This window comes from Otolemur garnettii, unplaced genomic scaffold (assembly GCF_000181295.1).
Source record: "Otolemur garnettii isolate 467f Iridium unplaced genomic scaffold, OtoGar3 scaffold00002, whole genome shotgun sequence".
Taxonomy (NCBI): Eukaryota; Metazoa; Chordata; class Mammalia; order Primates; family Galagidae; genus Otolemur; species Otolemur garnettii.
Window position 1 is genome coordinate 5,779,577 of NW_003852397.1, and position 18,495 is coordinate 5,798,071.

The following is an 18,495-nucleotide window of genomic DNA, read 5'->3' on the forward strand; positions in this document are numbered from 1 at the left end:
AGTAATGAAGAGCACAGGACAAGGCACCTATGTGGGTAAAAATATAGTACCACTTATCTAAAACACATCTTTAAACCCCATTTAGATCAAAATAATGTCTCTTGCTGTTTTAGGGAGTTATTAAGCTTGGCACAGCTTTGTTAATACTTACCAACTTGACCATATGTAAGGCTAATATAAAACCAACAGTAGGTTAATTCCTAAAACATTATAAATCTACCTCTATAGGTTTTAAGGCTTAATGAGTACCTAAAATCTTAGAACAAGTCCAGTGACTTAACATAGAATTACCCTCACCAACATGCATCAATGGAGCCAGATTTTGCATGCCAGCATGTGGATTATACTATCTTTACCATAAAGTACTCTACCAGGGGCATCCAACCTCAGCTCTCAGCTGGTTATGAATGCTTATCTGTGGTTGCAGATATCACAGAATTATGCATGTATCTTCTTTTTGCTCATGGGACCTTTTGCTTTTATATTTAACGTGCAGCCCAAGACAACTCTTAGCTAAGGATTCATAGCCAGCCACAGGCTGTGGGTGGATGCCCTCGCACCCAATTTTACTTTGGGTAAATCTGAACAAGACAGAAAGTCACAAACAATTAAGCTTTCAGATATATTAAACAAGATGGTATTCCTTTCAAAATAATAGGTAGGCTAGGGCATGATTTTTATGGATTTACGTAAGACTATCTTGCATGTCCCTCCCATAGGCATACCAAGTCCTCCTTCCAACTATCATTTCTAAGGCTCTCTTCTCCACCGATGAATACACAGTATGTACTTTTGTTATCTGCTAGTCTAGAGGAACAATGAAAATTGAATAGAAAACCTTCCCTTAAAGAAATCAGTAAGGTAAATCCATTAGCACTAATAATGCAACACACTTCAGTCAATAAGAGATTAATAAACATGTAAATTTATTTTAAATCAGTTTGGTACATGATACAGATTCGTTTTGCAGTTTTTAATGAACTAAAATAGAAATTTCTAAATACAGCAGTGTCTGCCTGTGCAACAAATATCTGTAAGGTACAATAAGGTATTTGATAGAAGTACATCTGCATGAACAAATCAGATGAAAAATCTGAAAAGGTTTCTGTATACCTTCTGGATTTTAAAAAAAAAACCCAAAAATTATTAATGGCTCAAGATACTACCTTGCAAAAGGAAGAGGGGAAAGAGTGAAAAGGCTGTGAGTTGTTTCAAGAGCATGTCTGCAAACCTGCAAACTCTAATTTTCTATTATGCTTTTACTGTTACAGCAGTGCTCAAGATTACAGAAGAAACTTCAAGTTACATTTTCATAAAACTTGCTACATGTGTTGATACTGATGTGTGTACCCAGGTAAATGACAATTACATCATTGTAGCTAATTTTTGCCACCTTGGGAAGAATGGAAATTTTGTATATGTCAAATGAATCTTACAGCACTCACTAAAAATTAACAGCCATGGCACCATGATAAATTTTGTGAGGTCCCCAGATGTTACTACGAATGGAAACAAAAATGTGAGGTAAACCAATCTTTTCCCAAAAACCTTTGTAGCCAGAGATTTTTAAACAATTAAGGCACTTGAAAACATTAGGTATATGTACAAGTGTGCAACTAAAACAAACTAGCTGTACCAGCAAGTAACAAAGCAACAGTAACTGTTCGTTTTAAGAACTTTTAATTAAATGCAAAGTATCAGTTTATGAACTGAACCAAAGACATTTGTCATTTCCTACTATAAAATATGGAAAACCAAGTACTAACCTCAGTCACTATAGGCTAAAGACATTCTAACAACAACAAAAAAAAAAAAAAGAAGAAGAAGAAGAAGAAGAAGAAAGAAAGGAAAAGAAAAGAAAAAAATCAAAGACCTAGAAAAGTAAATCTCATTCAAACTAATTAAGGCCTCTGAACTAATCCAATGTGTCAAAGGCAAGGGAGAAGCAACCCTCTGAAACTGAGGGGGAAAAAACCCCAAAAAACTAGTGCTTTACAAAACTATAGAAATGAAAGGATGCATGCCTATTAGACTATGGGACCGAAACCAAGAAAAAAGGAAGAGAGAAAGGAGAAAGAAAAAGAGAAAGCAGTCTATTCATCCAGGGCAATCATCAAAAATTTATAATCCGATCAAAAATTCTTAAGTTTTCTGAAATCACACTGGTCTTATTTGCTGTCTGAAAACTTAAAATGATTGTCTCATTTGAACAGTCTGTAAATTAATCTACAACTTATTTCCTTCTTACCCCACGAAAGAAGTTATTTTTCAAGACAGCTTGGTGAAAATCCTTTCAAGTTACAATATAGTTAAGGATACTATTTTGAAGTATAAAGGAAATGTAATCAATTTTGTTTCTATACTTTGCAACAACCCTAAGAAAAATGTTGGGAGGTTCAGTATGTGAAGTTTTTTATTTTGTATCCTTTAGCTTAAGTTTCTCAGCTCTGAAATAAAGTAGATAAATTTTCAATTAAATATTAACAGTACGGAATCTCAAAGCAGGTTGACTAGTGCTCATTATCAACAGTTACATTTTCAGACCAATCTTTACCTTCCTCAATGTGAAAGAACAAATTATAAACATTAAGCTACGGCATATCTTTCAGTCTGTCTTTTAAGGCACTGATCTTTATTTTCTTAATGATATAAGGTGCTTTACAAGTATGAACAATAACCTGTTACACATTAATGGTTTGTATCCTTTCCACTCATTTCTTTAAATCTGGAATGTAATTCCCTGTGTGACAATTCTAATGTAGAAAAAATAACTTATCAAACACAAAATTTTAGTCTATATAGTTTAGTACTGCTAAATTTGTAAATTTATTCCAATTTTGAAATGATAGCCAAATCCACCCTGATTGATACTCATTTGGCACACTCTCAATTCTGTTCATTAAATTATATCTTGAGTTAGGATGAAAATAATGCAGCTTTCAGGCTTTAAAATGACTACATTTTTTAGACTGCCAAGAGTCATGATGCTGTCTACACAAGACAACATTTTCTATCACTTATAGAACGTTACGTTTGGCATGTGAAGAAAAAACATATAATCCCACAGCAGCAGCCATTTAAAATAAAAGAAGACAGCCATGAGGATTCATGCAGAATATTTTAAGTATTTCTGTTGAACAAAATGATTTAACTGATTTTTCTTCAGCAACAATGCTCCCAAGTATCTTAGAAGCATCCGCTGCAAATTTAAAGATCCTGGAATAGTGTCTTCCACGTGGGACATCTTGAAAGATAGTATTTTGGTTTCATTGAGTTACATGAATGAATCACCAGTCCTTGTTAATTTATAGGGTCTGTTTACAGAGTGTGGTAATTTCGTTCTTTAGATTTACAGAATTTATACAGAAAGAAAATTACAGCCTGCACACCCAAGACAAGGACAATTCCACCAATGAAACTGGCTGCATCAAAGGTAGATTTCCGAATAGGTTGTGAGGTTGGAGTCAAAGTGGTATTTGTTGGACCTGTTAGATAAGACAAGAAAAAACAATCCTCAGCAAGTCTCATGATCCTCTCTTACAATTTTAAGACCCACTTAAGCTTCTATTTTGCCATGTCAAATTCTATAAAGTAATTTCTTTTCAGTCAAGTCTTTACAGCTAGAATTTATCTCTAATTAAAGAAGACATTTATCAATCACATTTTTCATTCCATACAAGGATATCAAGCGGTCAGTGCTGCTGTACTACTTCAAATATGAAAATAACAGAAATAGATTCTAGTAGTATAGAAAACTATGCCAAGAAGCACTTTAAAAATATGCAATAATTTGTTCAAACAATACATTTCAAGTTAATTAGTAGTATAAATATTAATGTGTTGAAAATTCTTGATTTTTGAAATTAGGTATCATAAAAGTTAAGACCATATAAAGTCAAGGCCAAGGTATAGTGGCTCATACCCGTAACCCCAGCATTTTGGGAGGCCAAGGCAGGCTGAGTACTTAAGCCCAGGAGTTTGAGACCAGCCTGGGCAACATAGCGAGACCCTATCACTAAACAAAGAAAAACTTATGTAGGCACAGTGACATGCTCCTGTAGTCCCAGCTACTTGGGCGGCTGAGAGGAAGGTGGATTGCTAAAGCCTAGAAGTTGAAGGCTGTAGTGAGTTATGACTATACTACTGCACTCCAGCCTGGACAATAGAAAGAAATTCCATCTCAAAAAATAAAAAAATGTAAAATGATCAAAAATTCAGCTGCAATTTTTCAAGTTACAAAAATAATAAGAATCGGTGGCTCATGCCCATAATCCCAATACTTTTGGGGAGGCTGAAGTAGATCATTTGAGCACAAGAATTTGAGGTTATAGTTAGCTATCGATGAGCCACCATACTCTAGCCTGGGAAACAGAGCGAGATCCTATCTCTAAAACAAATAAAATAAAAATCTGGAGGCCAGGCAGTGGCTCATGCCTATAATCCTAGCACTCTAGGACGCCACAGTAGGAGGATCCCTTGAGCTTAGGAATTTGAGACCAGTCTGAGCAAGAGCAAGACCCTGTCTCTGCTAAAAACAAAAAAAAACTAGTTGGGCATTGTGGCAGGCAACTGTAGTTCCAGCTATTCAGGATTGCCTAAGCCCAAGAGTTTGAGGTTGCTGTGAGCTATGGTGCCACAGCACTCTACCCTGTGGTGACTGAGTGAGACTCTGTCTCAACAACAACAACAAAAATCTATAATTTACAATTTCAACAAGCAAAAAAACTTACCATTAAAAGCATCTTAAATAGTACTCTGTCAGCAAATTTTACCAAAGTATTTACCAAGTCATAAGGAAAAAAACATGAAAATCTGAGTTTCTTTTCAGGAAGTAAAATGCTACAAGAGTAAAAAAAGAACAGTAGCAAAAGCATGAAGCCAAAAAAAAAAAAAAAAATTACAAAAGGCAAGTAAAAGATTCATCAGTATCAAGTCAACAGTTTATTTTAAATATGAACAGAAAAAGAGTTCCTGTGTCCTAAGGCAGTCAAATTAATTACAAATCACGAGTTAATCACAAGTTAATTTTCATATGCAACTTCAACAGTTTCTGAAGAATGTTTAGAAATGATGTGGTGCATACCTGGTGATGATCTTGGCTTTTCTTGGTAAAAAGGATGGCTATTAGTAGTTACAAATTAAACTTCACATGTAAGTTGTGTTGAAAAAGTTTATAAAAACATTATTATTTAACTCTAAAGTGCCATGCCAAATGTAATTATACAGTTAAAAACTAGAAGAGGACTCTCAGCTTTAAAATTATTATTATCCTTTAGTAGCTTCTAATTTGGTCCCCCACAAGAGAAGAATTTCAACTCCATAACCATTTCTGAGCAAAACTAGAAAACGATGGTGGAAAAAGTAAACGGCAACACTGTACACACATCCAACATGACTGGGAGTTTTAAAAACCTCAATTACCTGATGTAGGAACTGTGGAAGTTGTAGAGGAAGAAGGCAGAGTTGTGTTTTCAGCTAAAATGAAAACAGAATGGATTAAAAAGTTTAAATTTCTAACTTCCAGTTACATAACATCTTTTTAAAATAATGCTTCCAACTTCAGCCTGCTTTAAGGTTTTTAGAGATGAAAGCGAAATTTCAGTTAAGTTCCCTAACATATCTAGGCATCTAAGAACACTGGCATTTAAAGGTACTTAAAAACATTCCGCAATCATAAAATTCTTAGCTTTGTTAATATCTATGTATATATCTAAGTATAAAATCTACATATGCATCTGGATAGTCTGCAAAAAAAGGGCACACAAGGGCAAGAATCTGCAGGTGAGAGGAACTACAGATTCTCTATAGTTCTCTTCTAAGCAAATAACCTTGCTTCTAACACAAAAACTACTGAAGTCATGGAAAGAAGTGCAATTTAGTACTTATGGGGGTGTCAAAATTTGCCTATCTTTACCTTCTTCACTTCAGGAATTGGCAAATTTTCCATAGAGGAGGAGACAGCGAATACTTTAGTCTTTCTGCACTGTGTAATGCAGAAACAACCAAAGACAGCATGCAAATCAATGAGCACGGTGTGTTCTGATAAAACCACATCGCTTGAGGCCACGATACCATCTGAAGAGCCCGCCAACGAAATGCACTCTCTTAAGAACCAGTTTGAATATCAAAGTATTTTAAGAACCAAAGCTCTCTTTTAATGTACATTGCTAGGAGTCATCTATAATGGCTCTCATACCAGTATTAAAAAGGAAGATCCTGGATATAGGATATCAAAGTAATATTTTTCCTATTCCAAGACCTACCTACTAATGGATTCAAAGTTTACTAGAGCATTTGAGAAAGGTTTCACTATGAGTTTGTCCTTAAAGTTAGGGTTCAAATTTTTGGAAAGCAAAAAGGACTTGCTCTAGACAAGGAGTCACTGGTTCAAGAGCTCCTCATCCCGTCTCAGTTAATAATTAGGTCAGTCAGGCTTTACAGCACAGGGACTTCAATGTGAGAATTTGCTTACTCTGGTGGACACCTAGGGATGATTTTGGAGGAAGATAAATCACATGAGGTTTATGTATATATATTTTCTTTTTAATATGAACTCAGTGCGAAAAGAAGTTTATCTCTTTTATGAAAAATATACGGTACTATATACACAAATGTTAATTTCTGTACTGTTTCAGAAAAATGAATTTAAGGGTTAAAGATAATTTAAAAATAAATGTTACTTCTGTTTAATATACATTAAATGAGATTTCAAAATGAAATGCTTAACTCACAAAGACAGGGAAAAGGTGCCAAATAGCTGCTGATGAAGCGTAAGTACAAAGTAATCTTTCAGGCTCGGCGCCTACAGCTCAACCAGCTAAGGCGCCAGCCACATACACCTAAGGTGGTGGGTTCGAATCCCCAGCCCGGACCCGCCAAACAACAATGACGGCTGCAACCAAAAAATAGCCGGGCGTTGTGGCGGGCGCCTGTGGTCCCAGCCACTTGGGAGGCAGAGGCAGGAGACTCGCTAGAGCCCAGGAGTTGGAGGTTGGAGGTTGCTGTGAGCTGTAATGCCACGGCACTCTACCCAGGGGGACAGCTTGAGGCTCTGTCTCAAAAAAAAAAAGTAATCTTTCATTGTATATTATCTTTAAACCAATCAAAATAAAAGAAAAATAGGAATAAGCATCCTCCCAAATTCCATTAATATAAGTAAAAAAAGAGGAAGTTCTGTTTTTAACAGTAATTATACACCAAAAGAGTATAATTTGGCAATTTAAGAATATCACTTAAAAAACAGATCTAGAAAGACCAGGGTTCTCATACAGGTAAACTGACCATATACCCACGATTGATAGGATCCTATGAAACTAAGGAATATTAATAAGAAAAGGGAGTCTTTCCTGTATTTCTGAAAGCTCTGATCAGACTTGTATTTGTATCAATACTAACAGAAGCCAATAGATGACATGCTAATACTACTGATGATACGTTCATACACATTTGCTCCCTTTCCCTTCTTGCTTCCAACATTGTTTTACATCTTTGTCCATCCTGTTCTTGACTGAACAGTTCTTATTCCTCATTTCTCCATGCCATGAATATTTTAAAGGGAAATATCTGATCTCATTTTTCCTAGGCCTGATTCTTACATAGAATTCCTAGATTAGAGGATATGATTTTAAGACTCATTATTCCCTTCAAGTTTTTTATTGCTTATGTATATTATGCATTAACTGTAAAAAATACACTGCTACAAATGAAATAATAGACATTATTTTCAATCTTAACACACTATTATTTTGCTTGACAGAAAGGGAAAAAAAATTCTGCACATTTGCTGTTTGGTTCTTACCACTCACTCTCAGAACGCAATAAAAATGAATTCTTTTTGTAAATATGCTTTTTTTAACATTCATTTTTAATTTTCAAAATAAAGCCCTTACTTAGGGAATATACACCTATATTAAGCTTTTTTTAACATTCATTTTTAATTTTTTTAACATTTTTTAACTTCTTTTAACATTCATTTTTAATTTTCAAAATAAAGCCCTTACTTAGGGAATATACACCTCTATTAAGCCACAATATGTTCTTATCATTAAAAAAAAAAAAAAAAAGTTGGGGCAGCGTCTGTGGCTCCATGGGTAGGCACCAGCCCCATATACCAAGGGTGGGTTCAAACCCGGCCCAGCCAAATTGCACCAAAAAAAAAAAAAAAAAAAAAATAGCTGGGTGTTGTGGTGGGCACCTGTAGTTCCACCTTTGGGAGGCTAAGGCAGGAGAATTGCCTAGGTGTAAGAGTTGAAGGTTGCTGTGAGCTGTGTGACATCATGGCACTCTACTGAGAGTGATAAAATGAGACTCTGTCTCTACAAAAAAAAAAAATAAAAGCTTGGTGCCTGTGGCGCAAGCAGCTAAGGCACCAGCCATTTTTTTAAAAAAAAAGTTCATAGGCTGTTAAAGCTGCTCCTGATAATAAGAAAATTCAAAAAGTAAAGTTAGTTAAGTAATCCTACCATCCAGAGTAATAAGTTACTTCCTGCCAGGTATTTTTCTAGGTGTAAGTGTAACAAAAGGTAAAATTGTAAGGGAACTGCTTAATACAGTTTTGTCTTCCACTCAGCACATTATGGACATTCTTCCCTGCATCGCTGACAAACTGTGGTCCTTCTGTTTGCTCTCTGTATTGTACGTCCTGGGGAAGGGCCATCATAATTAACTTCCATGCACATCTTTCTACATAACTCAGATGTTCTTTAAATTGTTTGTTTCCTTAACTGTCCCTTAATTTCTCACTGTGCTCTCTTCAGGAGAAAATGTACACAATATACACAGCCATGGAAAAAGACCACCTAAATGTTTTACAACTATTAAGTGACAGTCAATTGATGCATTTTCTGCAGCCAAGCTCTAGCCTGCTTTACAGAACTAAAAACAGATAAAAAAAAAATGTATGGTAGTTCACAGGAGGACCCAGGGTAGAACAAGCAATAACACACTATATCAAGAGTGGACTCACAGGGAAAGAAATTAAAAGTGAACCTACAATGGTTTAGAGGAAACTGTCTTCCCCTCACTCCCTTTCGGTTCACATCTTACCTTCTGGAAATGCATTTGCTCCCCAAACCTCTGCTTTCGTCAACCTTTAGTATCCACCTTAGTCAATGACTTGTAACAGGTCCTAAACATTTATTAGCATACCACTGCATAATAATCAGCTCAAAATAAAGTTCTGTACCATTTGCAGATATCCATGTCATCATCATTTCTACCTTGGCCAATATCAAATTACAAACTCAGTATCACTTAGTATGGGGTTGGCAACAGCTGCACAGAGCTGGCTAGCAAAAGCTTGTCCAAGCTAACTCCAACACACTGTCCAAGTCTTATCAAGTTCTTGCCCTTGTTAGAGCACTGGACGACTTTTCCCTTTGAAAAACTATACCTACAACCACATGATGTTACTTTCTTGGACACACTTTTCTAGGGTTTTATTACTTCTCTACCCATTCTTACTTGGTTTCCACTCAGGTCCTCTTCCCAACTCTTAGATACTGTTTCCTAGAGTTTGGCCCTTAAGCCCTATCCATCCGCTCTGCATGTGATTCAAGCAGCCTCTACAACTGCCTATGCTGATCCATATTTTCCAAGACATTTCCTATCTGCATATACCTGCAGCCTTCTCAACATGTTCTCTAGAATTACTCTAACAGGTCATCTCATCTCCTGAGTTCACTCTGGTCTCTTTCCAATCTACTTTCCAGAAGGACAAAATAAGTAATTTTAATTAAAATGTAAGCATGATCATATGGCCTACATGCTTAAAATCTTTAAAGATTAACAATAAGGCACTTTCCAATGCCTGCTCTTGGTGACTATCCAGCTTAACATCCGCACCTTCCACAGAACACTCCATCAACCTCATTGAACTCTTTCACATAAAATGTGCTGACCACCCTGCTCCACCTGGGAAGCTCTCTCTGTACGTTACCAGTGTACCTTAAGCCAGCATCTTCACCAAGCTGTTACCACGTCTTCCCATGCTACCCAGGATAACCTCCTACAAACTCCCCAACACATGTACTCACTGGTATCTTTCACTGTTCCTATACTAGACCAAATGTTGGCTGACATCTGCCTCTATTTCCCTACCACCTATCTAGCTCAGTTCTTGTCCTAGAATAGATGCATTTTAATATTAGTAAAATGTTAAGCAAAGCACTTACTCTTCCTGTCAAATTAGTAAGATTTTAAAAGGAAATATTATCTAGTGCTGTTAAGGGTTTGATTAAAAACTATGTCCAGTTATTGATAAAAATGAATACATCTTGCTGGAAAATAATCCGTATCAAAAAAACCTCAAAATAATCATACTGTCTGACCCAGGGGTTCTGCTTGAATCAATCCAACCACGGATACATGCAAGTATAATTTTATATAAGATGTTCACTGCATGGTGAATGAGAGATGACCCAACTTTCCAATCAAGAGCAGGAGGAATAAAGTGTTATGACCACACTGTAAGTAAGAGGGAAATCGTGAAAGTGCATGAGCATATCATCCCATTCCATAAAAAGTGTGTATGTGGTCCTTAATTTAGATATACATAGCAAAGACCAGAAGCAACTAACCAATTACAACATTTTGGTGTAGCTCTGCATGATGAAAGTTACAGTTTAAGTTTTTATATTATATTTCCCAAGATTTCCACAAAATTCATAAAAAGCAGTTTGTGAGCTAACATGCAAAGCCATAGCAGATTTGCTCAGATTCCTAAAATGTGAAACACTAGAGCTGTGGCAGCGCCCGTAGCTCAGTTGGTAGGGTGCCGGCCAAGTGCACCAGGGCTGGTAGATTTGAATCTAGCCCCGGCCTGCTGAAAACAAAAAAACAGCCAGGCGTTGTGGTGGGCACCTAAAGTTCCAGCTACTTGGGAGACTGTGATAAGAAAATCGCTTAAACCCAGGAGTTTGAGGTTGCTGTGAGCTGTGACACCACAGCACTCTACTGAGGGTGACAAAGTAAGACTATCTCAAAAAACAAAACAAAACACTGGAGCTACACATCACTGTCATAAACAGTACACATTAATATAATAATTGTGGTCCAAGACTACGTAAGTCTTTACTGATCTTTGAAATTACACTGACAACTTTTGGATGTTTAATTACTAAAAATTTATCCATCAAGAGAGCTTAAAAATACTGAAAGACAGAAGAATAAATTACCTGTAGAATTAGTTGGTGCTGGAATGGTAGTAGGAGCTATTAAAAAAAAAAAAAAAGAAAACAAAAATCATATACATCAAAACTATCAAAATTTCACAATCTATGCTATTTCCTGACCTGCAATCATTTGAGTACCATTTTCACAATTTTTACAACACTTATGACTACCTGTGCAAGAGGCTGACAATTGCTCCACCCAATACCATTCTTCTCTTTTTAGAAATAAAGCCAATTTTTAGCAACACCTCCCCTTATCTTGGAAAGATACTTCTTTACCTCCTACATGTCTAGGTAGCATGAGTAATCCAGGAAGTATCCTCAAGGTAGACATGGGCCTCTCCCCTTCCCTTCCTCTTCTTGCTGGCTGGAAAATCACCTTGATGGCTGTGAAATGAGCACTCACCCTACACAGCAAGGTCAAAGCCACCCTGAGAAGTAAAGTGTAAAAACCTAAAGAAGCCTGAGTCCCCAGTGGTGGCAGAGCGACACTCTAGTCCTCTAGACTCCCTATACGTGAGACGAAAGTAAATTCGTTCACCATTTATCAAACCTTTGTAATCTGAGGGTTCATGTCCTTCACAGTTTAAACTGTTTGTAACTGGTATATCATCAAAAAAATAGCGTTACTTATTCAATCTTTCTTTAAATATGTGTCTTAAAAAAATTTTACATAATCTTGTCTCTAAGCAGTATCATCATGAAATCATAGGTCTGAGAGTTATTAGTTTATTCTCACACATTAAAATAAATCTTAAAAATATTCTTGAACCACCTAAACAAGTTAGGCATTGAATAAACTGATCTATGCTAATGAAAGCCTCAGTTACAAAGTTTATACTGGGATGGCGGGAAGAGCAGCACCCACCAAAAGTCAAGAGTCTAAGGTAGTCTTTCAAAAATCTTTTGTTCTCTTCAATTATTATCTATGCACCAAATCAGGAGTATGACTTTCCCATTAATTTATACTCATTAGGAAAAAAATCAGCTTTGGCTCAGTGCCCATAGCACAGTGGTTACAGCGCCTGCCACATGCACCTAAGATGGTGGGTTCGAACCCAGCCTGGGCTAGCTAAACAGCAATGACAACTGCAAAAAAAAAAATAGCCGGGCCCTATGGCAGGCACCTGTAAGTCCCACCTACTTGGGAGGCTGAGGCAAGAGAATCGCTTGAGCACAACAGTTTGAGGTTGTTGTGAGCTGTGACGCCATAGCATTCTATCGATTGAGGTCAAAATAGTGAGACTCTGACTCCAAAAAAAGGAAAAAAGAAAGAAAAAAAAATCAGCTGTTTAGGCCAGGCACAGTGGCCTATAATTGTAGCACTCTGGGAGGCCAAGGCAGTTGGATTGCTTGAGCTCAGGAATTCAAGACCAGCCTGAGTAAAAGCGAGACCCTGTCTCTAAAAATAGCTGGGCATTGTGGTACATGCCTATTGTCCCAGCTACTCTGGAGGCTGAGGCAAGAAAATCACTTGAGCCTTGAGGTTGCTGTGAGCTATGATGCCCCCACAGCATTCTACCAAAGGTGACAAAGTAAGACTCTGTCTCAAATAAGTAAATAAAATACAGAAAGTGGATGGATATAGAAAAGGTTCATTTAACTATAACACATACTGTGCTGATGACAAAAATGTAAAAATCACCAGTACCATAACCCCAAACGTGCCTAAACAAGGTTGTCCAAGCCTGTAAGATGCAAATAAAGATAGGGTCTAAACTACAGTGAATTCCTGGAAAAGTTTAAGGAGGAAAAAAAAATAGGCGATGAAACATCTATACTTATAAAATTCCAGAACATAGCTAAATCTTGAAACCAAGCTTCAAAATATGTAACAGAGAAGAAAATATGGAAGTTTTACAGACCAAGCTATCTCTTTAAACTTTGGAAAGTTAAATCTGTATCCCTGCCTCAGGCCAGTGGTTGGGAGGGGCAAGAGTGTCCTTTGTACCACAGGAGATGGCTCAATGAAACTGTGGCTTCCTGTCCCTCTCAGAGGTGGGAGAGGATCAGAATCATCAACCACAGCCACACAGTAATACCCCAAAGCTGAAAAGCTCTTTATTTCTGATACTGTAAGATGGGAGTCTGTAATTTTCCTCATTTGCCAGCAACTTAATAAACCTTCCTTTCCTTCTCCTCCAGACACTTGTGCTTATTCTTCTAATGTGGCCCCAAGAACAAGTACCAAACTTTTGCTAATAATATCATCCTTTTATCAATATAAATCTAATATTTACATCCAAATTTCTAACAAGATGAGAATCATGGCAATGCTTTAAACAAACTTGAAACAAAGCCTTGGGAGGCACTGATCTGATTGATCTCACTTCTCTGTGGCCACCTTCCCAACAACCAATATGAATACTTACCAGAACAAAAGTGTGTTGCATTCACCACTTGACAATCACTAACTGTTGAATTATGTGAACAATAGCTCTTATCTATTATGGAAAAAAAGAGAAAGAGACAAAAAGTACCAAGCACTCATTTATGTTGTCTTTGATTTTGCTACTAAGCTCTAAAAAAATCAAACCCCCAAATTTCAGAAGTCCACAGACCAACAAATACTGCTTGTCTCCTTTCCCCACTGTTTAAGGCTATTACACAGGATCTAAAATTTAACTCTTAAAAATCCAAATAAGGCTGGGTGCAATGGCTCATGCCTATAATCCTTGCATTCTGGGAGGTGGCCAAGGGAGAGGATCACTCGAGCTCAGAAGACCAGCCTGAGCAAGAGTGAGATCCTATCTCTACTAAAAAGAGGGAAAAAATTAGCCAACTGGGGTGGCAAGTGCCTGCAGTCCCAGTTAGTACTGCTTGAGCTCAGGAGTTTAAGATTGCAGTGATCTATCCTGATGCCACTGCACTCTAGCAGGAGCAACAGAACAAAACCGTCGCCAAAAAAAAAAAAAATCAAATGGATAAAACTGGAACACTTAGATCTCAGAATTGTGGCACATCTACTGTACAATCCAGGAAGGCTGCCAGAATATACAAAAGAGGGCAGAATCATTAGGGGAAAGTGGTCAGATCTGAGGAGACGCTCCATAGTAGCAGTAGAACCTCTGTTCCAGATCTCACCACTCTAATCTAGCTTTCCTGTATAGGCAGACTTAGAGCAAGATAAGGGGAGAGCCTTCACCAACAAATCTTTAAGTAGAGTATTCAACCTCCAAAATTTCACCAATTCCTGAATATAGGGGGCTGGGGTGCACCCTAAAATTCTATTTTATGACCTAAAAGAAATGATATACTAGTACAACAAAAAAGTCAATTTAATCCCAAATTTAGTTAATACCCTCATTTTAAAGAGTTTTTTGAACTTTATGTAGTGATATAACTTCTAGAACTATACACATTTCACCAAAGAATAAAGAAACTTAACACGTAGCTTTGGCTTTTTGTTTAAAACAAACTAACCTTCAAAACGGTTTTCCTGATAAGAAAAAAAAGCAACCACTTTAAACAGATTAAAATAATACATGGCATAATCACTTGGCTTGAACAAAAACCTTATTTGCATTTCAACCTGTTCCCCACTCAATCAAATACATGTAAACTTTCCTTATTTTAAATTTAACAAAAGCACAGGAAAGTCACCTCTCCCCTTACCTCATTCCTCCCCTGCATTTAAGGATAGAACAAAGTTTCATACTCCTTTTCTACGTCCTCTTGCAGGACAATGACAGATAAATGTCTCTAACAGTTTTTAGGAGAAAACTTTCTTTCACAGCTAATTCCAGTGTATTACTATACTCTCAGTCCTTATAATAGGCTAAAATCTTTCTTCCTTTAAAAACTACTGGGGAACAAAATAAAAAGCAGGGGATGGTGGCGCACACCTGAAGTCCTAGCTAATGAGAAATCTGAGGCAAGAGGTGCGGGTCTAAAATTCTCTGTGAAGAGAGAGGATGGGAGACACGAAGAGATTTTCAGGAAGAGTGTTGAGAAACTAACATTTTAAAGAACAGATCTGCAAAATAAATAGTGCATGCTGTCCTAAATATTCTACATAATTTTCAAAAGGTCAAAGTATTAGTGTCTCTAAACATGTTATTTTCTGCATTCTCAAAATTTCTTTTTTGAGAAAAAAAGCATCCTCAAGCTTTCTTACCTTTACATTCCATCCAAAAGCAGGTAGTATTAACATTGCTAGTATTGGTACAGGAAGCACAGCTGTTTCGGCCTTCACAGGTTTCTGAGGGGAAAGAACATATGAAATATCAATGAATTAAGCTGACACCTCAATGGAGTTTATACTACTTCTCTTTTTTGAACAATAAGCATAATACATACCACCAAAATTACTAATTCAGATAAAAGATAAAACTTGATAAGAAAAGCAAAGTAGTGGACTACACTTAGTACCTTGAAGCACAATCCTTTTTCACAGGGCAAACCATCTGAAAGCTACTCAAGGTTTCTTGAAACATTTCAAAGCATCTTTCATTGATAAAAATATAAGAAAAAAGGCTTTGCTGTTAAAACCAACACTACCCATAGGGAAATCACTGCCCCCAAATATCAGATTAAACTCTGGGACTGTTAATAGTTACAGATCCTCACAGGCATTCCAAGCTCTGAGGGTGCTCCTTCCGCAAAGGAGTTATTTTCCCAGGAATTCTCAACTCACAAACCTTCCTCTCCCCACAGGGTTCTACACAACTGGAGATAACATCTAGAAGGGCTACATTCATGTGTGTATAATTCAACAAGTTAACAAGGTATTTGTCCAAAGTTTATGCAGAAAGGTCTAGAAACAAGTACTCAAAGAAGACTAATTACAATTCAATGTCTGGACAAACAAAGGGACTACAGGAGGTTTTAGTCATTTTCTAATAAACTAGATGCCTGCAACACACACTCTCATTTGCACCTTAAAAAAAAAAAAATCACGGCTTGGCGCCTATAGCTCAACCAGCTAAGGTGCCAGCCACGTACACCTAAGGTGGCGGGTTCGAATCCCCAGCCCGGACCCGCCAAACAACAATGACGGCTGCAACCAAAAAATAGCTGGGCGTTGTGGCGGGCGCCTGTAGTCCTAGCTACTTGGGAGGCGGAGGCAGGAGACTCACTTGAGCCCAGGAGTTGGAGGTTGCTGTGAGCTGTAATGCCACGGCACTCTACCCAGGGGGACAGCTTGAGGCTCTGTCTCAAAAAACAAAACAAAACAACAAAAAAAAAATCACTCTGCAAACGCACTGCATTTCAATACTTCAATGGTTAAGTATTTACTAAAGATTGGGACATCCAAGGTGGGAAGGGCTACAAAATAGGAGCGACAAATTCTTCAGAAATATGTATAAACAATAAATGCTACATATTTAAAATCTTTTGTGCTAGATGAAGGGTGTAGCAGAGTATTATTAATAATAAATAAAACTTGCCACCTTTCAGACTGCACCTTAATCCAACTAAGATGCCCAGAAAATACATATTACCTCCTTTGCATGCATTTCAATTACACAAAGACAATTAACTTGTTATTCCCAACTTCTGCACACATCACAAGTGAGAAGAAAACTGATTAAGCAGAAGACAAAAAACATTCTGCTCCAACATCTTAAATATAGAGTGGTCAGAATTTCCAGTATTGTACTGCAGTTTACTTTTTCATCTAAAAATCATCTCTTCCTGAAGCTAACAAAAATGAAGTGTTAAATTTACTTCACTGTATTTAAGTATTGTGAAATATTTAAACTAAAGACGTTTTAGAACAACATGAATGACACGGCATACTCATTACACTTCAGCAACACCACGGTCAAGAAGCCAAGATACTCTTTACCCACCGTAAACTCGAATAACCAATCATACTGGACTGCATGTTTAAACATCTAGAATTTCTTCACCTTAATACCTCCAACTCACTTTTCTTCCCTCTTTTGTGTCGTCACAGAATATACCACTTTCTCCTTTAACGGTGTGTGTGCTTTAACCAACTTCACTAGACGGCAGTTTTTAACAAAAGTTAGGATCCTTATCGGGTTTTAAAAAATCGATAAACCTGCGTTCCAACCCCCATTACACAACCTACTGAACAGACGGCACCGGGAGGGGTACTTTATATCCCCGTCTCTCAACCTCCTAGGTTTCGCCCCCTCTCTTCCAGTTTCGCCTTAAGTACTAAAAGATACAGACCCTTAGGACACAACATGGACCATAAAGTTTTCACTACTTACGTGCTCAAATCTGCTACCTTCCACCCCTACTTACAGAATCAATGCAATTAAATCCCAAGTAACCCAGTCTGAGACACCAACAAGCATTAGTGTCTCTTTTCCTCTTTCATCAACTTCTGGAGAAGGGTTCCTTGGAAGCGAAACCCTGGGTAAACGACTGGCCCCCGGGGAGGGAGCGCGGCCTCACCGCCAACTTCGGAGGCGCGTCACCTCGCCCCCCCATCAACCCCGCAGCTGCCACCGCGGAAGGAAGCCACGTCCCCACTTCCGAGCCCAAGGTGAGGCTAGGAATTACAACGCACTTTTAAGAAGTGCCGCGACGTGCAACACTTTGGGGTCGGAAACAGCCCGCCAGCCTCGGGGGCTGCCCGGCCCCTTCCCACCCGGGCGCTCCCCACCCGCGCTGGCCGCTACTGGACCGGGGCGGGCCGCCATGTTGCCCTGGCAGCCGCCGCACCGGAGCGCGGCCCGCCCGGCCCGACCCTCGGCGCACCCGGGGGAGAAAGTACGGCTTGACTGGGCGGGCGAGGGCAGAAAGCCCGCTGGTGGCGCCCACCTGGTACCGGAGTGGTGACCGGTGCGGGGGTTGTCACCAGGCTCGTGTTTATCTTGGTGGTGGTCTCCACAGTCGTCCCGAGCGGGGCCAGGGTCGTGTTCGGTTCCGCAGATAGCGCGCAGAGCGCGGCCAGGCAGGTGGTGGCCCACAGCAGCCGGCAAGAGAGCGCCGACATCGTGTCCCCAGCGCTGGTGTCCGGCCGAAAGCTGCGGCGCACAACGCTCAGTCAATCCCTCCGTCCCCTGCGGCGCGGCTTCCGAGACTTCGCTCCCCGCGGGAGCGCGCGGGGGTCACGTGAGGGCCCCAGGCGGCGGCGCGCAGGGGCGAGGCTGAGAGGAGGCGGGGTGTGGGCGATACCAATGGGAATGCCACTGGAGGTGGGGGAAGCACTGAAGTCAAGAGGAAACCGAAGGATGCTGCCCCTCAAAGAGACTATAGTATGGCAAGAAAATTGTCTGACCTCTGCGAATGATTTTTCTTGCTCTCAGCTTTGCACACAAGGAGCAAGTGAGCTTTCCTCCTGCCCGCCACAAGAAAAACCCACACCCTGGCTCGGATGGAACAACCTACGTGACGTGGCATG

The 18,495-nt window shown here is 38.8% G+C and overlaps 1 protein-coding gene across 1 annotated transcript; it reads right to left on the reverse strand.

Moving 5' to 3' along the window:
* Positions 1-911: 911 nt before the first annotated feature.
* On the reverse strand, positions 912-18,179 carry CD164 (CD164 molecule). The gene is made up of 6 exons (XM_012806415.2): positions 17,913-18,179; positions 15,289-15,372; positions 13,544-13,615; positions 11,175-11,210; positions 5,422-5,475; positions 912-3,485 (listed from the first exon to the last, which is right to left on the reverse strand). The coding sequence occupies exons 1-6, from the start codon at positions 18,085-18,087 to the stop codon at positions 3,319-3,321; spliced, it is 588 nt and encodes a 195-aa protein (XP_012661869.1). The 5' UTR covers positions 18,088-18,179; the 3' UTR covers positions 912-3,318.
* Between the last annotated feature and the right edge of the window lie 316 nt (positions 18,180-18,495).

Excerpts from the sequence above, each read along its gene's own strand:
- CD164 (XM_012806415.2), bottom strand. The coding sequence starts at position 18,087 with ATGTCGGCGCTCTCTTGCCGGCTGCTGTGGGCCACCACCTGCCTGGCC. Across the intron at positions 15,373-17,912 it reads GGTCACCACTCCGGTACCAG|AAACCTGTGAAGGCCGAAAC; the intron begins GTGGGCGCCACC and ends CTTTCCCCTCAG. Across the intron at positions 3,486-5,421 it reads TTCCACAGTTCCTACATCAG|GTCCAACAAATACCACTTTG; the intron begins GTAATTGAGGTT and ends CTTATCTAACAG.